Source organism: Pelecanus crispus, chromosome 8 (assembly GCF_030463565.1).
Source record: "Pelecanus crispus isolate bPelCri1 chromosome 8, bPelCri1.pri, whole genome shotgun sequence".
Taxonomy (NCBI): Eukaryota; Metazoa; Chordata; class Aves; order Pelecaniformes; family Pelecanidae; genus Pelecanus; species Pelecanus crispus.
In genome coordinates, this window is record NC_134650.1 from 25,900,224 (window position 1) to 25,917,490 (window position 17,267).

General features: G+C 41.4%; 1 protein-coding gene across 7 annotated transcripts in view; it reads left to right on the forward strand.

The window, feature by feature from the left end:
* Positions 1-17,267, forward strand: part of CTCF (CCCTC-binding factor) — a 37,885-nt gene that overhangs the window by 17,710 nt on the left and 2,908 nt on the right. For all 7 annotated transcript variants that reach the window (XM_075715069.1, XM_075715066.1, XM_075715070.1 and 4 more), the window contains 8 exons: positions 5,205-5,997; positions 6,650-6,820; positions 7,786-7,919; positions 9,407-9,527; positions 10,371-10,520; positions 11,937-12,097; positions 12,506-12,688; positions 13,114-13,249. In XM_075715069.1, the coding sequence (XP_075571184.1) occupies positions 5,205-5,997; positions 6,650-6,820; positions 7,786-7,919; positions 9,407-9,527; positions 10,371-10,520; positions 11,937-12,097; positions 12,506-12,688; positions 13,114-13,249 (1,849 nt within the window). The remainder of the gene's footprint in view (positions 1-5,204; positions 5,998-6,649; positions 6,821-7,785; positions 7,920-9,406; positions 9,528-10,370; positions 10,521-11,936; positions 12,098-12,505; positions 12,689-13,113; positions 13,250-17,267) is intronic.

The following is a 17,267-nucleotide window of genomic DNA, read 5'->3' on the forward strand; positions in this document are numbered from 1 at the left end:
TGGATGTTTTCTTTTAAAAATCTTTCTCTTGCTTTGAGTGGCAGAAATACTGCATAACTGTAGACTCTTAGGTGAAGTTTTTGCTTATTCCTCTCTTCAGCTTTCAAAGGTTCACAGGGTATGCAGGAGGAACATAAGTCTCCCATGTTTTAACATAATGCTTTATTTCCACTCCCGTATTAGTTTTACTAAGTGGCTAATCCATAAGAGTCAAAACCATGACAATTTTGGAGTGGGATGTGTATGTGGATTGACTTGAGTTCAAAGTCTGAATGTGTTGCAGGGTGGGTTTTTTTGCTTGCACTAATGTAGCTGCTGCTATTTTCATTATTTTATGAATGCCGAAAATTGACAGCGAGCATTTGGCTTCATTGTTTCTATTGATTTCCCTCTCCGCCCTGGTCAACTGTATATTACAACATTAAATCTACTTTTCAATTGTTTTGAATGTCCCAGAGTTTTTAATGAGACTGTGCCTTGTTTGGCAAAAAATAAGTATTTTGCTGTTATTTGGTCCGTGAAGCTTGATGCAGCTCAGGCTTTGGTTTTTTGTAACATTGGCTGAGAGGCAGGCAAATGCCTCTTTGTGACAGTAGCTTTATTATAAATAACCCAGCTAGAAAAACATGCAGTGGCACTAGCCATCCTAATATATAAACAACTGTCTCTGGGTTTGTATTGTCTTCATTGACATCTACAGCAAGTTGTCTTTAATGCTTCTACAGTTAAGATTAATGCTGTTGTAGGACTACATTAATCAAATGCTGGGTCTCTGTCTTCTTGTGTTGATGTGGTGAATTTTATCAGCCTTGCTGTACTGGAAGTTTTCTTGTTCCTGAATGTTAAGAGTTTATACCCTCAAGCTGAATGCTTTGCTGGTTAAGTGTGAGGCTTTTGGAAGGGACCCAGAATGGTAAAATGTTGTATTGTAGTTGGGCTGATACTTTCTTCTGTACTGCGGTTAGTAGGGCTGTTGGCATTAAATTACTTTCTCTCAAGCAACCTTTTGATTCTTTTCATTGGAATAAGGTGTCAGTTGTATCAAATGCATACCCCATCTTATTTCTGCTTGTTTCAGTTTTTTTAGATGAGCTGCCCATCAATTATTTGAGAAAGTGTAGGTCTGTTGTTTGGACATCACAACTTTTTACTTGGCTAATTGGATTGTGACAGTTCATTGAGCTGTTCAGTGACACAGTGTCTCTCTCTCATTTGAGTTGGTAGAGCCCGTTGAGCAAGCATGTATGTAGAGACTAGATTGAACTATTACATGGGAATTGTGATGTTGATTTCAGATGTTCTTTGGTCTTTCCTTGGTTACTCTCATTATTCCAGAAGCTCTTCTCTTCTGTTTTTTTCAGTCTTCATTTACCAAATCCTGTTCTGTTAACCTGCTACTTTGGTTTCCTTTTTAGATTCAGTCATTGTGGAACTAAGCTATTAGTATAAGGTATAGTAACTGGTAGGAAGAGAGCTGAAGATAAAAGCCAGAAATAAAAGGTTGGGGAATGGTAAGACAAAATATGTTCAGCAGTTTTTATTCTTAGTGTTAATGCTATAATGGTCTTAGTTGTAGCAAACGACACACGTTCTCTGGAATAGTAGAAACTTTTTCTCAGAACTTTGCTGGGTAATTTCTAGGAGCGTAAATCTGTAAAAAGTTGAGGAAGATGTGCTTCTATTAAAACTAGCAGCAATGGAAAATCCTCAGCAAGCTGCAGGATCACATCTGGTGAGTTGATGGTGACTCCTCCAATAAATATAAAACTTTCCTCTAAAATCCACTTTGTGAAAAAGGAGGATAAAGTTTAAAAAAAAAAAAAAAAGAGAAAGGAAAAAAGCTAGCAAATACCGTAAGAAGGGGTGATTGAGAAGTGACATGGACAGGCAGCACAAAGCTCACCACAGCAGAGATGGAGAGTCTTTCCGGAGAGCTTATTTAATAGGAAAGAGCCCATACATTTTGCCTAGCCCCATTTCCTCTCAAGTTTAGAGGCCATCCTGTGTCCCCCCCAGTTTTAGAAGTATTTTAATTTGAAAATCCACACTTTCTTGGGAAGAAATCGTGGCAAGATTTTTGAGCTGGCCAAGACATCAATTGAGGTTCCTTCTGTATATTTCTGTATTTTTATGGTACATTGTTAATATAAACTGGAGTTGTTTGTAGTTTTCTTTAAAATACTGTAATGTTTTCCCTGCTGGCAAGAGCCTGGTTTAAAACCAGTCATTTTCAGATTAATTTACTTTTACTGGGAGGAACAGACTATAGTGCATAGCATGGAATAGGCAGGAGTAAATGCTCATCCATGTGCTGAATTTTGGACTACAGGAGGTCCACGTCAGAATGAACTAGAGGGCAGTGAAAGAGGAGGTGGCAGGAGATCATCCCGGCTGTGCCGCTGCAGTGCGTGCTGCTCGCCGCTGGAGGACAGCCGTGCTTCACCAGGCCTGCTTTGGGGTCTGGCTTTCGCAGGAGGATGTTGCGAGTAGCGGCAGGTAACTCTAGGGTAAGAGATCATTGTCTCTAAGAGAGGGAGCTGGAAGAAATATGGGTGTCTTAGTTTCTTTACTGAATGGTTATAAGAGTCCTTCCGCTTAGTTCACACATGTGTACACCCCTCATTGTGAGCATCCTTTGAACAAAGTCTTGCCTGCAGGTGTTTATTTGGTCTCAGTGTAAGCCTGCATTCCTAGGCTGGCAAACCTTCCTGACAACATGAGCCATATATCAAAGTCTTAATGTATGAGTGACCTGTTCCTTGGTGGACACAGGATTTTTCTGGTGTGCAAGTCTGGGAGATGAAGCTTTCCTACCACTCCACTGGAGGACCTGCTTTCTGCAGGACCCTAGAGGACACTGGCAGATCTTGGCCATTGGCTTGTTTTCAGGTGACTTAGCATTCTTGTTACAAACTTTGATATTGGCAGTTAATTGTGAAGTCCTTCTGAGAGCCCCACCCACTGCTCAGAGTTGCACGTGTTTGTGTCAAGGTTGCTGACCTCTGTTCTGTTCTTCTGCAAGGCACCAAAGGGGAATTGCATTACCTCTGCAGATGGGCTTTTGCCATTTTTTTCCCCTCCATCTTAAATCTTTTGTTATTACCCCCCCTGGCTATTTACCACATTCTTGTATTTTGTTTAGCTCTGTTCTTCCTTTCTTGTTCAGAGGCATCTGGTCACCTGAAGAGGCTTCTTCTCTCTCTATCTGCAAATACTTGAGATAATTGAAAAACAATTTGCTCCGATTGTTTTGCAGTTGCTGTAGGCCAAAGACCAGTGCGCTGTTCTGATTGCCTGCTAGCTAGTGTTAAGTACTGACATCATCTTGTATACTTCAGCTGTTTGTCCATATGGGTTTGCTCTGACTTGAAAAGCTGATAGGTGGTGAAGGAAAGGAGAGGCCAGATCCCTGCAGGGAGTGCATATGAAGCCGTATGTCAGTATTTCTGGGTATCTGGTGCCCCCTGGAGACTGCAGCTGCCCACAACATAATGAATATCGAGACTGCACATTAATTGAAGTCCTTAGTCTGAGCAGGCTGAAGCACGGTATGGACTGTACTGTTCTCACAACAGGAGTGGAGGGTGCTAGAAAACGTAGTAGAGTAAAAGCAAGGACTCTAAAAATAATAACAATTACATGTCTTGTAATTCTTAAAGCTAATGAAGACTGACAGCTGTGTTTCATGTTTATGTATATAAGCCTGTGTATTTCAAAAATGAATATGCAAGATTAAGTGTAGGTACTTGAAAGTAGTATGATGTGAGATTTAAGTCTTGAGTTCACAAGACAGGTTAAATAGATTCTGTTAGCTGGTCTGAGAGGCCAGCCAATCTAATAGGAAAATGTGGAAGTCTCTTCTCAAATCTGGAATTGGAATCGGAACTTTATCACAAGTTTTGTAAGGAAACTGGCATTTTTGTTACTTGTTTCAGCAGTAATATTGACCTTGGTATCTTTTTAACGCCTAAGAGAGGGGTATAATAAATTGTATCATGGTGTAGGGAATGTATTTGACATAGTTGTGGAATCTGCTTTCATTTTTCCAAAGTAAACCACCTGAAACAGAGGTAGACTTAGGGAAATACTCCTTTACTATGATTTTTATTATTTTCATTTGGGGAAAAAGATAGCTGTAAAATGATAACTTCTTTTAGCTATTACTACTCTTGAAACAACCTTCCTGCAGAATGAGAATACAGGAATTCCATATTTTACCCTGACTGCAGAGAAGAATGCTGGATGGTCTGGTCTGAGGAGGAAGAAAATCTCAGAAGTTAAGCTTGTATGCAGCTATTTTCAGAGTTACAGTTAAGGTCCACCAAAATGCTGAGTTTCAGTATTGTTGTTTGTTTATGACTATGTGGATAGATTTAACCCAGGTGCCATGAGAAAGCATTAGAGTCCACCAGCTCTGAGTCCTCATCATTTGAATTGACGTAAAATTTTACCTGAGCCTTGTCTACCTGCTGCAGCTTGTTCAGGCCGAAGAGAGCACTGTGCATCATCCTCTGCTCTGCTTGGGGGCCAGGTGGTGCCCAGAATTTGGAGCAGGAATTGAACTCTGGGCTGCTTACAAGAAATACACTTGACTAAGTTGATCATGTCCTTTTTATTTTTGTCGTTCAGAGAAATTAAAACATACAGGAAATAGTTGTTTCACATAAAACAAGTGAGACTTAAGTTCTTGTGCTCAATTCTTAGTGCTTTTTCTTCCTGGAAAAGTTCTGCAGTTCTCAAATGTAATACTTTCTTTAAGGTTGGCTTTTTACTTTTAACAGTGTTATTTTTATGTCTTTAAAATCTATAGCCAAAGACTACCTCTGATATTGCTAAGCTATGTGAAGTGACTAAACAAGCTCAATAAGGAATAATACTGCTGTACATCTTGCCTGTGGGATTTGCGGTCTTTGAGAAACGGGAACATGCATATCACTTAATCTGTCCTCCTTGCTTTCCTTCCTTTCCAAGAAACCAGTACAGTTGTCTCACTTCAGGCAGTGTTCTGTGATTGCTTTGGCATACAGTGGCAATAGGCTAGTGGAGACCTACAGTTCTCAAATCCTGTTTTCTGAATATGCTTGCAATACGTTGCTGCTGTTGAGCTGGTTGTTTTCAGTTAGGCCACTTGTCCTTCTGGGGGGTTTGTGCAGTTGTTAAAATACATTGGATGGTGTGCAGCGTTCATTCTCTTGTTTTTACAGCAAGAAGGTGAAATGGAAGGTGAGGCAGTCGAAGCTATTGTGGAGGAATCGGAAACTTTTATTAAGGGGAAAGAGAGAAAAACCTATCAAAGACGCCGTGAAGGTGGGCAGGAGGATGATGCTTGTCATATACCACCAAACCAAGCAGATGGAGGTGAAGTAGTGCAGGATGTCAACAGTGGTGTGCAGATGGTGATGATGGAACAGCTGGATCCAACTCTTCTTCAAATGAAGACTGAAGTAATGGAAGGTGCAGTGTCTCAAGAAACGGAGGCCACGGTGGATGACACGCAGATCATAACACTTCAGGTTGTTAATATGGAAGAACAGCCTATAAACCTTGGTGAGCTTCAGCTGGTCCAAGTACCTGTACCAGTGACTGTACCTGTTGCCACCACGTCTGTGGAAGAACTTCAGGGAGCTTATGAAAATGAGGTTTCCAAAGGAGGGCTGCAAGAGGGAGAGCCCATGATCTGTCACACCCTACCTTTACCAGAAGGCTTCCAAGTGGTGAAAGTGGGTGCAAATGGTGAGGTGGAGACGCTGGAACAAGGTGAACTTCAGCCACAGGAAGATCCCAATTGGCAAAAAGACCCAGACTATCAGCCTCCAGCCAAAAAAACAAAGAAAAACAAAAAGAGTAAGCTTCGCTACACTGAGGAAGGCAAAGATGTGGATGTCTCTGTGTATGACTTTGAGGAGGAGCAGCAGGAGGGTTTGTTGTCTGAGGTCAATGCAGAAAAGGTGGTGGGCAATATGAAGCCACCTAAACCAACAAAAATTAAAAAGAAAGGTAAGCTCCCCATCTGCAAGTGGATTTTGAAAATGTATTTGTTTTGGTGGGACCTTACAATATGATTGAAGTGACTGAGTAGATGTAAGTGGGAGTAAAGCAGACATGCCCAGTGTCACTTATGCTTTATACAAGAGTGCTCAGCGCTATTGTTTCCTGGGCCAAACCTCCCATCTCCTCCATCTAGGCTGTAAAGGAGCTCATTTTCCTCGAGCGTGATGCTGTGGCGTTAGTATTTCCATACAACCGCAATTGAAAAGATTCTTCTCTTTGCTGTAATACATATGTAAGAGTTTGTGTACATGCGGTTTACATCAGGAACTAACAATATAATTAGTTCTGTGGGTTTTTTGTAACCAATTGCTGGGTAGGGTAGATGGTGCAAAATACAGCAATAGGTATGAAACTAAATTGAGGAACCCTTTTTAGAGTGGAGAAGGAACACTGAGTGCTGGTGTACTCATGAAATCTGAAGCCAAGCCAGCCATAGGCAATGACTGTTCCTAAGGATATGCAGTTGGATTTAATGGTACATGATGGTTCCTTGTAGTAGTTACACCTCCAAGAATCTTTCCTTTTCCCTGCTGATCACTTATGTTATGCAGTAGACTACAGTACTGTCAATAGTAAAGATGATTTCTTTCATGACTAGGTGTAAAGAAGACATTCCAGTGCGAACTGTGCAGTTACACTTGTCCGCGTCGTTCCAACTTGGACCGCCACATGAAAAGCCACACTGATGAAAGACCACATAAGTGCCATCTCTGTGGCAGGGCTTTTCGAACAGTCACATTGCTGAGGAACCACCTCAACACTCACACAGGTACTCTTGCATATGTTCTTTTTGTAGGATCTGCTCTGTCTTTAGAATAGAAAAACAGGGTGGATCTATCTTGATTCTGTCTAATTCCACTTATGGAACAAGGTAAAAAGGAAGAAACTATGCAGTGCTGCTGTTCATTTCTCACTTAAACACAATTTTCTGCCTGGCCAGGTCAGGTGCAAAGCGCATCCTGTACATATGTATAAAGCAGATCCTGGGCTTGATCTGAAATTACCTGAAGTTATAGAAAATGTTCTATTTGTCTTGTGTATTTGTAGTTGTGTTCCAAGCTTTGTATCACTGCTGCTGCTTGCAGAAAAGTAAGATGAGAATGAGGCTGGAGCTAAACATAAGGGAGTTGAAAATAGCAAAAAAAAAAAAAAAAAAAACCACCCAACAACCAAAAAACCCCAAAACAAACACACACACACTAAAAAAAAAAAACCCAAACCAAACCCAACAAAGCAAAAAGTCAAACCCAAAGGAATAGATTATGAACTGGACCAATAAAATTTATAACTAGGAACTGTAGCATGCTTCTGTTTCTCCTTAGGTAAGTTTCTGGTATAGGACTACAGGTAACTGAACTGTAATTAAGCTTTTTGTGACCTTTCTGCCAAAAAAAACCCAAAACCCTGTCATATCCCTCATGTTCTCTGCCTACCTACATTATGTCTAACTGGATGGTTTGAAATTTGTAAATAACCAAGTGATAGAAGAATAAGGGAGTTTGTTTCCTCATTGAAAGGTTATTAATTCTCTAAGATCTTCAGTCCATTAGTTATGTATACAAAAGTTGTGACTCCTGTGTACTATTTGTTGCTCTAATCTTTCAGAACATGAAAGCAATGTTGTTCATTCACTTTTTAAAAAAAAAAAAACACCAAAAAAACAAGCTGTCCCGTATTTTCTTTTGCCACTAAACCTGAATGTCATCATCTTCCTGTTTTGCTGCAAATTATTAGGTACTCGCCCTCACAAGTGCCCAGACTGCGACATGGCCTTTGTGACCAGTGGAGAGTTGGTTCGGCATCGCCGCTACAAGCACACCCATGAGAAACCATTCAAATGTTCAATGTGTGATTATGCTAGTGTGGAGGTATGCTAGTTAATTGTTACAGCACTGAATACTTCCTTGTATGCTTCAAAGCTTGTTCACCATCTGTTACAGACTCTGTTCTTAGGCATTTCCTCTTTGGCCATTTGTTTAACAGACTCTGAGCAAAAAAGTTACAAATCAGGTCTGCTCTTGGAAGCAAATGGTGGGGGTTTGTCAGTTAATGAGAAAACAGTTTGAGAGCATTTATGCACAGAATCCTAGGTGATATCCATTTCCTCTTTGGAGACAATAGTTGTTGTCATTGTTTCTTAAATTATTTGGCCTTTAAGATGATTGCAGGAATTGTAGCATGTTCCATGTTGAAGGAGGCAGCCATCTCATGCTGCAGTAGGATGTGCTTTCAGAGTAGAGGTGCCCTTCCATTTTAGAAATGTGCACTCTGCATGTTATGTGGTTATGCCATTTAGGTGACTGTAGCCAAAGTTAATGAGCCTTTGCCTCAATATTGGTGAAAAGTAGCTTTGCTAATATCAGGTGATTGTCTAATTTGCTCAAGCAAATTAAGCTTCCTTGAATGCTCTCCCCTATGCAGTATTGCTACTTATGCTACATGCAGCTTTTATATTGTGATAGGAAATGTAAGCAAGATGATGAGCAACATAATTTAAAAAAAAAAGCGGGGGGGGGGGGGGAAGTCTGCAGTGGAAGAAGGCTACAGTGGGGAGAAGTTCAGTAGAGTCTTTGGGCTTTTTCTCCTACCCACACTGAGGCTTCAGTGCTGTAGTTGCAGGCCCCGTGGTTTGAGTGCTGAAAAAAGTTGTGTTGCAGTGGTTTTCATAGTATGAATTAGGAAAAGAATAACCATGTTGGTCCATATTTGAGCTTGTGCTGTGTTTTGCAGACGTAGGTTGGTGATTAAGCAGCATGGTCAGGCTGGAGTAGAAAATGCCTTTGTGTTCATGCTGACCTTTAAGCTGGGTTCGTGCCTTCTGGATAAAAGCAGGAGAGGAAAGGAATTAAGTCACCGTGTTGATTGCGGGACTTGATTTTTGTTGTTCTTAGCAAGAAATTGATTTATCTTACCCCTCTCAAAGTAACTGGAGAGGACCCAAGAAAGCACCCTGTGGAGAAAAATATACTGTACAGGTGACCGTAACCCCCCGCAATGTTTCTTGGGTGCGTGCTTTCCCAGAACATTTTCTAGTGTCTCTCCAGGATACTTTCAAATTTTAGCGTGTCTTCAGATGCTGGGATGGTCAATAACAGTAAGGTGAGCGCAAGGCTAAACCAGGCTGCACTGAAAGTGGGAATAAACATCAAGCAAGACTGGGAATGGGGTTGGGAGGTGAAGTATAGTGGGCAGGAGCGAGTGGCTGTGTGCAGTGTGAGAATGGTATTGAAACATGCTTGCTTGTTTTAGTGGCAAGATAAAAATAGACTACCTTAAACTCTTGACTGATTTCCTCTACTTTTGGCAATCTGACCTGCTTATCTATGCAAACTTCAGTTTTGCTCTTGACTTCCAGGTTAGCAAATTGAAACGCCACATTCGTTCTCACACTGGAGAGCGTCCGTTCCAGTGCAGCTTGTGCAGCTATGCCAGCAGGGATACCTACAAACTGAAGAGGCACATGAGGACCCACTCTGGTATTGATGCCACGTTTTTTTGGTGTGGGTTTTTTTTTTTTGTTTGTTTTAGTGTCAGAGTGCTGAGGCTGTGTATGATGTGTGCTAACACTCAAACAGCAAAAGAAATACTATTTTGTAGTTTAATATAAAACCTTTATGAAGTCTGTAGCGGAAGAGAATGCACAATGATTTGTAAGTGCTAGTAAATTCATAACCTGATATCAGTTGCTGCACTGAAGAAAAGAGCATGGAGGATTCTGATTTCCAGTTTGACTGAGATGATGAAATATAGGCACTTCTTCTGGTATGCAGAGAAGAAACTTCTTCTATTATCAGTGTTCCACTTCCAGGTGAATTCATAGGCATTTATGGTTTCATGCTTGAGTGTAGTTGCAAAAGCATCTCATGCATGTTAGTTCATAAAGATCCTAGATTTTTTCTTCAATAGAAATAGGGATGGTTTTAGCACAGAATGTTACTGGAGTGTCACATTAATCATACTGCTAAAATTGAAGGGGAAAAGAATGCCCTTGCACGTATGCCTGAGCATTCAGAACCCCCACTCCCAAAAAAATCTGATGCCACTTGCTGTCTTCTGGCAGCCTGTGTGTAGGTCTTCCATGCATTTCTCAAAGTAAGGATAATAATTAAACTCATTTGCTTAGAGATTGAACTTGAGTCTCTGTAGAAAGATGCATACTGAGCTAAAACTTCTAGAGAAGGAGACATTATTGAGCTCTTTCTAGAATTACTATTTCTGTCAACTAGCTGTCTGTTGCAAGTTTCTGGGAGGTTGTTTTGTTTGGTGAGATTTCTTTTTAATAAAAGTACTTGTGCTATTTTTTCCTTCTGCTACTGAAGGAGAGAAGCCATATGAATGTTACATCTGCCATGCTCGCTTCACTCAGAGTGGTACCATGAAGATGCACATTTTGCAGAAGCACACGGAGAATGTGGCCAAATTTCACTGTCCTCACTGTGATACTGTTATAGCAAGAAAGAGTGACTTGGGTATGTATGTATCTCACAAAAGTGGCCATTTGGTGAAGATTCTACAAAACACTTCCCAGAATTAGAGTTCACATAACCCAACTGCAGTCTTCCCCCCCCCGCCCCCTCCCCCCCCAATACTTCTGGTAACTGTACAACATGAAACACAGGCTTAGATGTGTGGCTGGTAATACATGCTTTTAGCTTAAAATAGCTGCTGCAAACTATAAGAATTTTCAGTTTCTTTTCATTGTTTGAAAATGTAGCATGTTTTCCAAGCATACAAGGCAAGTCACTGTTTTCAGGCCCATAGATGTAAGGCATTTATTGGACTTGGATTTAGGTTACAACTGCATATGGATTGGGGTCTGAAAACCCAAAAGATCGCTTGGCTTGACCTCCTGCACATCGGAGGCCATTAAGTTTCATGCAAAGACATTTTCATTAAGCTAAAAGGTTTGAATTAGGCCAAATAGTTTAATTGTCCAGGATGTGGAGCTGTGTGCCACAGACAGGGTAGGAGAGACTGAGTTGTCACAAAAGCCCTGAGTCCTTGCTGTAGGAGAGTCTTGATCTAGTGAGCAGTACCCAGTTTAATTCCGGCAGGCAAGCTCTCTTTTATGTTCTACAAGAAGGTGAGAAATAGTATCGAGCCCAGAGCAGCTGAGGAGAAGGAAGAAGCCATGATTTGGCAGAACTTCCTGTCTATAAACAAAATATCACCCAAGTAATGGGAAGGCAGGCTCCCTTCCAGTAAAGACAAGTGTAAAGTGCTACAGTGAGGGGTAGTTTGAGAGGATGGCAGTCAGTTGATGTCAGGAGCAAACAAGCTGATTTACAACAGAAGAAAACTGATGGTAGCTCTGAAAAATTTTTCTTCTAATAATGCTTTAGTCTACCCTAAGCTGCCTCGTGCAGCTGTGGTATGCTCTTAGTTGGAGGATTTTAAAGAAGTGACAAAAACCTCTGTCAGGGATTATCTGCTGGTATCCCTGTTGCTTTCTAGCCCTGTCACTCTGATTTCTAATCCTGCAGAAAATCCTGTTTCCCCCAGTATATTACCTGGCTTCTGGCTGTATCCAGGCAATTCAGAGTAGTCTTAAATATAACAGTCCACAAGACACTTTAGTTTGACAATCATATGTTATCAAATGCAAGTGTACTCTATCAGCACAGATTGTGACTAACAACCAAATCTAGTATTCTGTGGAAAAACTTGATGGAGTTTTGTCTGCAAGACCTTTCTGTCTAGAATTGTTCTGGTTGCTTTTATTTACGAGCCTTTTAGGTTTTTAGTTGAATCCTAAATTTAACTTTTTCACTTTTTTGGCTTGAGCTCAAGAGTATGTGGAGGGAAGATCGCTAAGGGGGCTGTAGTCTAGTCTTTCATGCTTGGAAAGCCATGGTGATTAAAGTCTCCAATTCTTGTGCTCCTAGGTGTCCATTTGCGAAAGCAGCATTCCTACATCGAACAGGGCAAGAAGTGTCGTTATTGTGATGCTGTGTTTCATGAGCGGTATGCCCTCATACAGCATCAGAAGTCTCACAAGAATGAGAAGCGCTTCAAGTGTGACCAGTGCGATTATGCATGCAGACAGGTAAGCTGGTGGGACTGGCAACCCTTGTGGGTGTTAGAACAGGAGCTAAAAGTAGGAGGTAGAAATCTTAGCTAAGTTTGACCAGCTGTCAAGATCAAATTAGCTCTCTAAATCTTTTGAAGGGTGTGAGGGAAAGTTCAGTGGCCTTTGCTTCTTGGTGTAGTGCTCCCCTCCTGGAGAAGTACCTTCTAAGTCACAACCTTGATGTATTTGTTGACAAAGGGGATAAGAGTCCATATAGGATGGAAGTAGCTAGGACTGAAAATGCCATCAGTCAGGATGTTTTCACGTTCCTGCGGACTCATCCTTTCATAAAGTTTTAGCCTCCTTTTAGCTGAAAACTTGCTCTTCTGTATCCATATGTCTGCGTTCTCAAGTTACTTTTCCTATCCTGCTTGTCCCTGTCAGGAGCGGCACATGGTCATGCATAAACGGACTCATACTGGAGAAAAGCCTTATGCCTGTAGCCATTGTGATAAAACCTTCCGTCAGAAACAGCTTCTTGATATGCACTTCAAACGATATCATGATCCCAACTTTGTCCCTGCTGCTTTTGTTTGTTCCAAGTGTGGCAAAACATTCACTCGCAGGGTAAGGGAATATGCTGTTTTCAATTGTGGGGTTTTGGGGTGGAATGAGGCTTTTAGCCAAGGGGAGGGGAACATGTTTACCCAAAAGGAAAGGTGGGTGAGGTACGGGTACAGAGGCACAATACTGATCTTTTAAATAGAGCACCTCTTTCTAAGAGGAAAAGAGATGAGGGGAGACCTGGTATAATTCAGAATTAGTACTAGCGCATTTTAGTGTTGACATCATGAGCAATATGAAAATGTGACTTTTTTTCACAAAAGTTAATGAAATTTACCCATTTCCCCTAAATAGTCTTCCTTTAAAAAAAACAGACAGACGTAAGTTACCAGAAATGTGTTTGAAAATACAGAGCCAGAATATCTGATCTTTAATTCAATGCATGTTTTTTTTTGTTGTTGTTGTGTTTTTTCTCTTCCGCTGAGTAGAACACAATGGCCAGACATGCTGATAACTGTTCTGGCCTAGATGGTGGGGAAGGAGAGAATGGAGGAGAGACAAAGAAGGGCAAACGTGGCCGAAAGAGAAAGATGCGGTCTAAGAAAGAAGATTCCTCTGATAGTGGTAAGAAACAGCTCAGTACATTCTGAGAATTGCAGGCCTGTGATTCACCCTGTGGTAGCTGTTAGTTTGCTCATTCTGGAGGTTTGTTCTGGCATTTTGAAAGGTTTTTATCTAGTTGGCAAGGAAAAAATGATAGTAAATGGTCAAGTACAGAGGTGACTGCTTGTGAGAGATGCTATAGATTCTGCTGTCCTGGGCGTCTTCCAAGACAGTAGTTGAAAAAAAACCACTGCCTGATGCCCTTTGCCTAGGCTGCACCACTCCTGTCCTGCTGCTCTTCTGTGTGTGAAATTCTCTGGTAATATTTTCAGTGTCCCAAAAGCAACTGTGTGTTTCTGTGATGCGCTGCTATGAAATAGTACATGCTCCTGCTTCACCTGCTGCTGGGTAGCATGTGGCATGTCCAGACAATCCCACTGCTGAATAGCTTGGCTGCTTCTGTGGGGGAAGGCTGGCAGCATCCAAGAGAATGGTGGAGATAGTGCTGGCAATCTATGGACTGTTGTGAAGGGCCTGCTGAGGCAATTAAAAGGGTCAAGGAGCTAGTGTTGTGTTTGTATGCTGGTATTGAGAAGATGGCTTTGGAGGGACTGACTTCCTGGACAATTTGCCAGAAGATCAGGTAGGTGCAATTTGTAATATGGTGGCTACTGTTTGTAAGGTTTTCCAGAACAGGGAGATAACAGAAACTGTTACAGCACATAGTGATCATCTTCACTGCAGTATTATTTGTGAAGCAAAACCTCAGTCATAGTCCTCCCTCCTCGTAGAAGGGAAACTTAGTCGTGTCTTCAGCAGGAAAGTCCAAGTAGAGTCTCAAGACGAACCAGTTCAAAGATGATTCTGCAAAAGCAGCATAGCTGATTAGTCTTTTATCTGGAGTGCTTTATGTAATTAGGTGTCGGTCGGAAGAACAGGGATCTTTCTGGCTAGAGAACATGTATCTGAAATTCTTATGTGGCAGACAGGTTTTATAGGATGAGTATGGTCAAATGGCCAGTGCAAACCTTGATTGCAAAGACTCCATAGAAATAAGTGCTTAAACTTGTGTTTGTATAGATATTTGAAAAAATGTGTTGCAATTAGTTGAATAAAGCATGTGTAACTAATTGTTCATTTAAAATACAAAAAGATCATGGAGGCAGAGAGAGTAAAATAACTGCCTTGATGGAAGGTAATTCAAAATGTGGGATTCTGGAGTATCTAATTTTTAATATCTGATTTGTAGGCTTCCTGGGAGTTTAGCCTATTCTAAAAACCCGAATTTTATTTAGTTGAAGTGGTCTGGGTTCAAAACAGTTTTCTGGGGAAGCTGGTCAAAAGTCATGCTTGTTAGGTGAACTGATGATGAGCATTGTGTGATTGTGGCTCAGACTCTGTGACTGAGAAAATCCCTTCAGCTTCAGATGAGTTGACAAGTCTGGGTTGACTTCCTCAGGAGTCATTTGATAGATGTAAAGAATTGGCTAGTGTGAGCTGAGTAGTGGTAAGAAAGAGGTCCTAACCACATTCTCAGGAGTGTTGTTTTTATCTCTAGATCTGCAGTTTTGTGACTTTTGGCAACTGCTAAATATCTAAAAATGGTGAGCAAAGCTGTGACATAACTGACCTGTCTTGTGCTAATGGGAAAAATAGCAAATGATAGTTTTGTCTCCTTTCTGGTCTTTCTGTCCAATATTAGACAGACTGTTAGTTGATAAACATTGAGTTTAGGGGGGAATGTAAAGAAGCTCTAAAACGGTGGGACCTGAGAAATTCAATAAATGAAAGTAATTTGGCTTGGGGAATATTCCTTGAGTGACTGTGTAAAATAATGCAACATATACATGCCTCAGTGTACGTAAGGGACAGTTTGTTTGGGTTGGGTTTTTTTTTTCCCCTTTAGCTGAATAAGCAGAAGTATGCCATATGCAATGGACCTTTTGTTCATGAGTGAAGCCACTCTTGTATGCAGTGGGCACCTTTACAAATTTAAGGGCAATCATTTTGCTGTCCAAACAATATGACACAATATTCAACATCTCTTACTGCTTTTCATCTGCTTTGGCTTTGCTCAGGGCATTCTGAACATGTCAATGGTGCTAAGTTTAAGGAGTGTTCTGAAGAATAAAGTGTAGAGCAACAAGCTCAGTTAACAACATAAAAGTTGCAAAAACCCCACAGCTTGCTGTGAGGTCTGTTGGATTGGAATCAGCTCCAAAATGCAGTGAGGTGCAAAAAGTTGATGTGAATGGGAGGTGCCATCATAAATTCTTTGAGTAGACAGGGCTTCATAAAATATACTGCGTTAGACCTGTCCTGCCTCTGAAGAGAGGTCTAAGGGAAGATGACCGGGGAAGAAGTGACTTCTTAGTCACCGTTTAGTAAACTGTATGTTGATGGCCCTGGAAAGCATGGTGAGTGACTGGCCCCTTTTATCCTCTTGCCCCTCTATTTTCCCACACTTACTCCTCTGCAAATCACCTCAGCCCCTCCCCTAAGCATCCCATAAGTAGTCCTGTGTGGTCCAAAACTGCCTTTCCCCTGCATCCCTTTATGTGTCCCACCCCCAGCCAGTAATTCCCCCATGTCCCTTTATCTGAAAGGTGATCTGGAGAGCTGCTTGTGATGATTCATCATGGTGGCTTTCACACCTGGATGCTGGGGCTGATGGCTCTCCTGGATGTGGCCCAGACAAGATGTTTGTTCCTCAGAAGCTGTTGATTTGGGTTCCCACCTTCCATTGTGCACCCTTGTATTCCTCTGGGTTGTGCAGGTGGGACTTTGACAGGCTGGTGCTCTGATGGGCCTGGGAGTAGCCCAGCAATGTGTTATTTGGTCCTCCTCCTGCCATTGTCTCTCTGAACTCCTTTGTGGATGTACAGAGGAGCTTTTATGGCATAATCTAACTTTGTTTCCTTTTGCTTTCTGAAAGACTTGTTCTCTCTAATTGTTGTGTTAAGAGGTTAAAGTAATTTGGCAGATGCCTAATTCCTCGTTGTAAGTCCGGTCACGTTCAGTGTACTGAACTATCACTATTATGGATGCACAAATAACGTGACACACCTTCCATCTAGTCATGTTCCATGAACTACCACAGCCACACTTCAAGCATCTGGTCGTGTTCAATGAGAACTATCACAGCTAGATTCATGAATAGTATAGTTTATTAAAGCAACAGATACACAGGTTCTTTTGGATTACTGGTGAAAAATTCACTGTCTGCAAAGCACATGCAAATACTAAAAGTATGAGTAACACAGCCTGGCTACAAATGCATTAAAAGATATTAAGGGACTCTATATAGAGGTTTCTAAGTTTCCTGGGGAGGCACTTGGTATAACCAAGTGTTCGAATCTTACCCAAAGGTGTCCCAATGGCGGGGGGAGAGGCTCAGCCTGTCGACTGATCCCAGAAGTCAGAGTGGTACACAATGGTATTTTCTCTAACATTCTCTCTCTTAAGTTATTTTATAGTATTTTTTTTACCTTTCAGGTGGAGCTTGAGTGACTCTAGTCACATGTACCTTTGTTATGATTGGTATAAAGTTTTCTCGCTTTGTTTTTAAAGGTATAGACTAGGAAAATTAAAAGCGCAAGCTCAGTGAGGGATGGTTGCACTTTAGAGGTGGGTAGCTTTTGGGATGGAGGTGTGTTTTGCTATTATAATGATATTATTATGAGCAAAGTTTACCAAAAGGACAGCATTTTGTCAAAATCATGACAGGCTGTTGGCCCAGGGTAACAAATACGCAGCTTATCGGTTCTGTGGTACCTTTGAGTTCCCATATCATCGCAGAGCTTGACCGTGGTGTCTACGCACCGCTCCACCCTCCGGACAGTTCCTCTTAAAGCCAGTATACCAAATTCCCCTGGTGTTGCCAGCATCTAAGGTTGCAGGCCTAGGGAACTTTCCGTGGAATGGATTCTTTGCATGCCAGCTGCTCTCCACCCTGGAAACTTCTCCAATGCTGTAGTTTTCCTAAAAATGTGAATATAAGGTTAATTTCTAAGCCACCTCCAGCAATTATTCTACACTA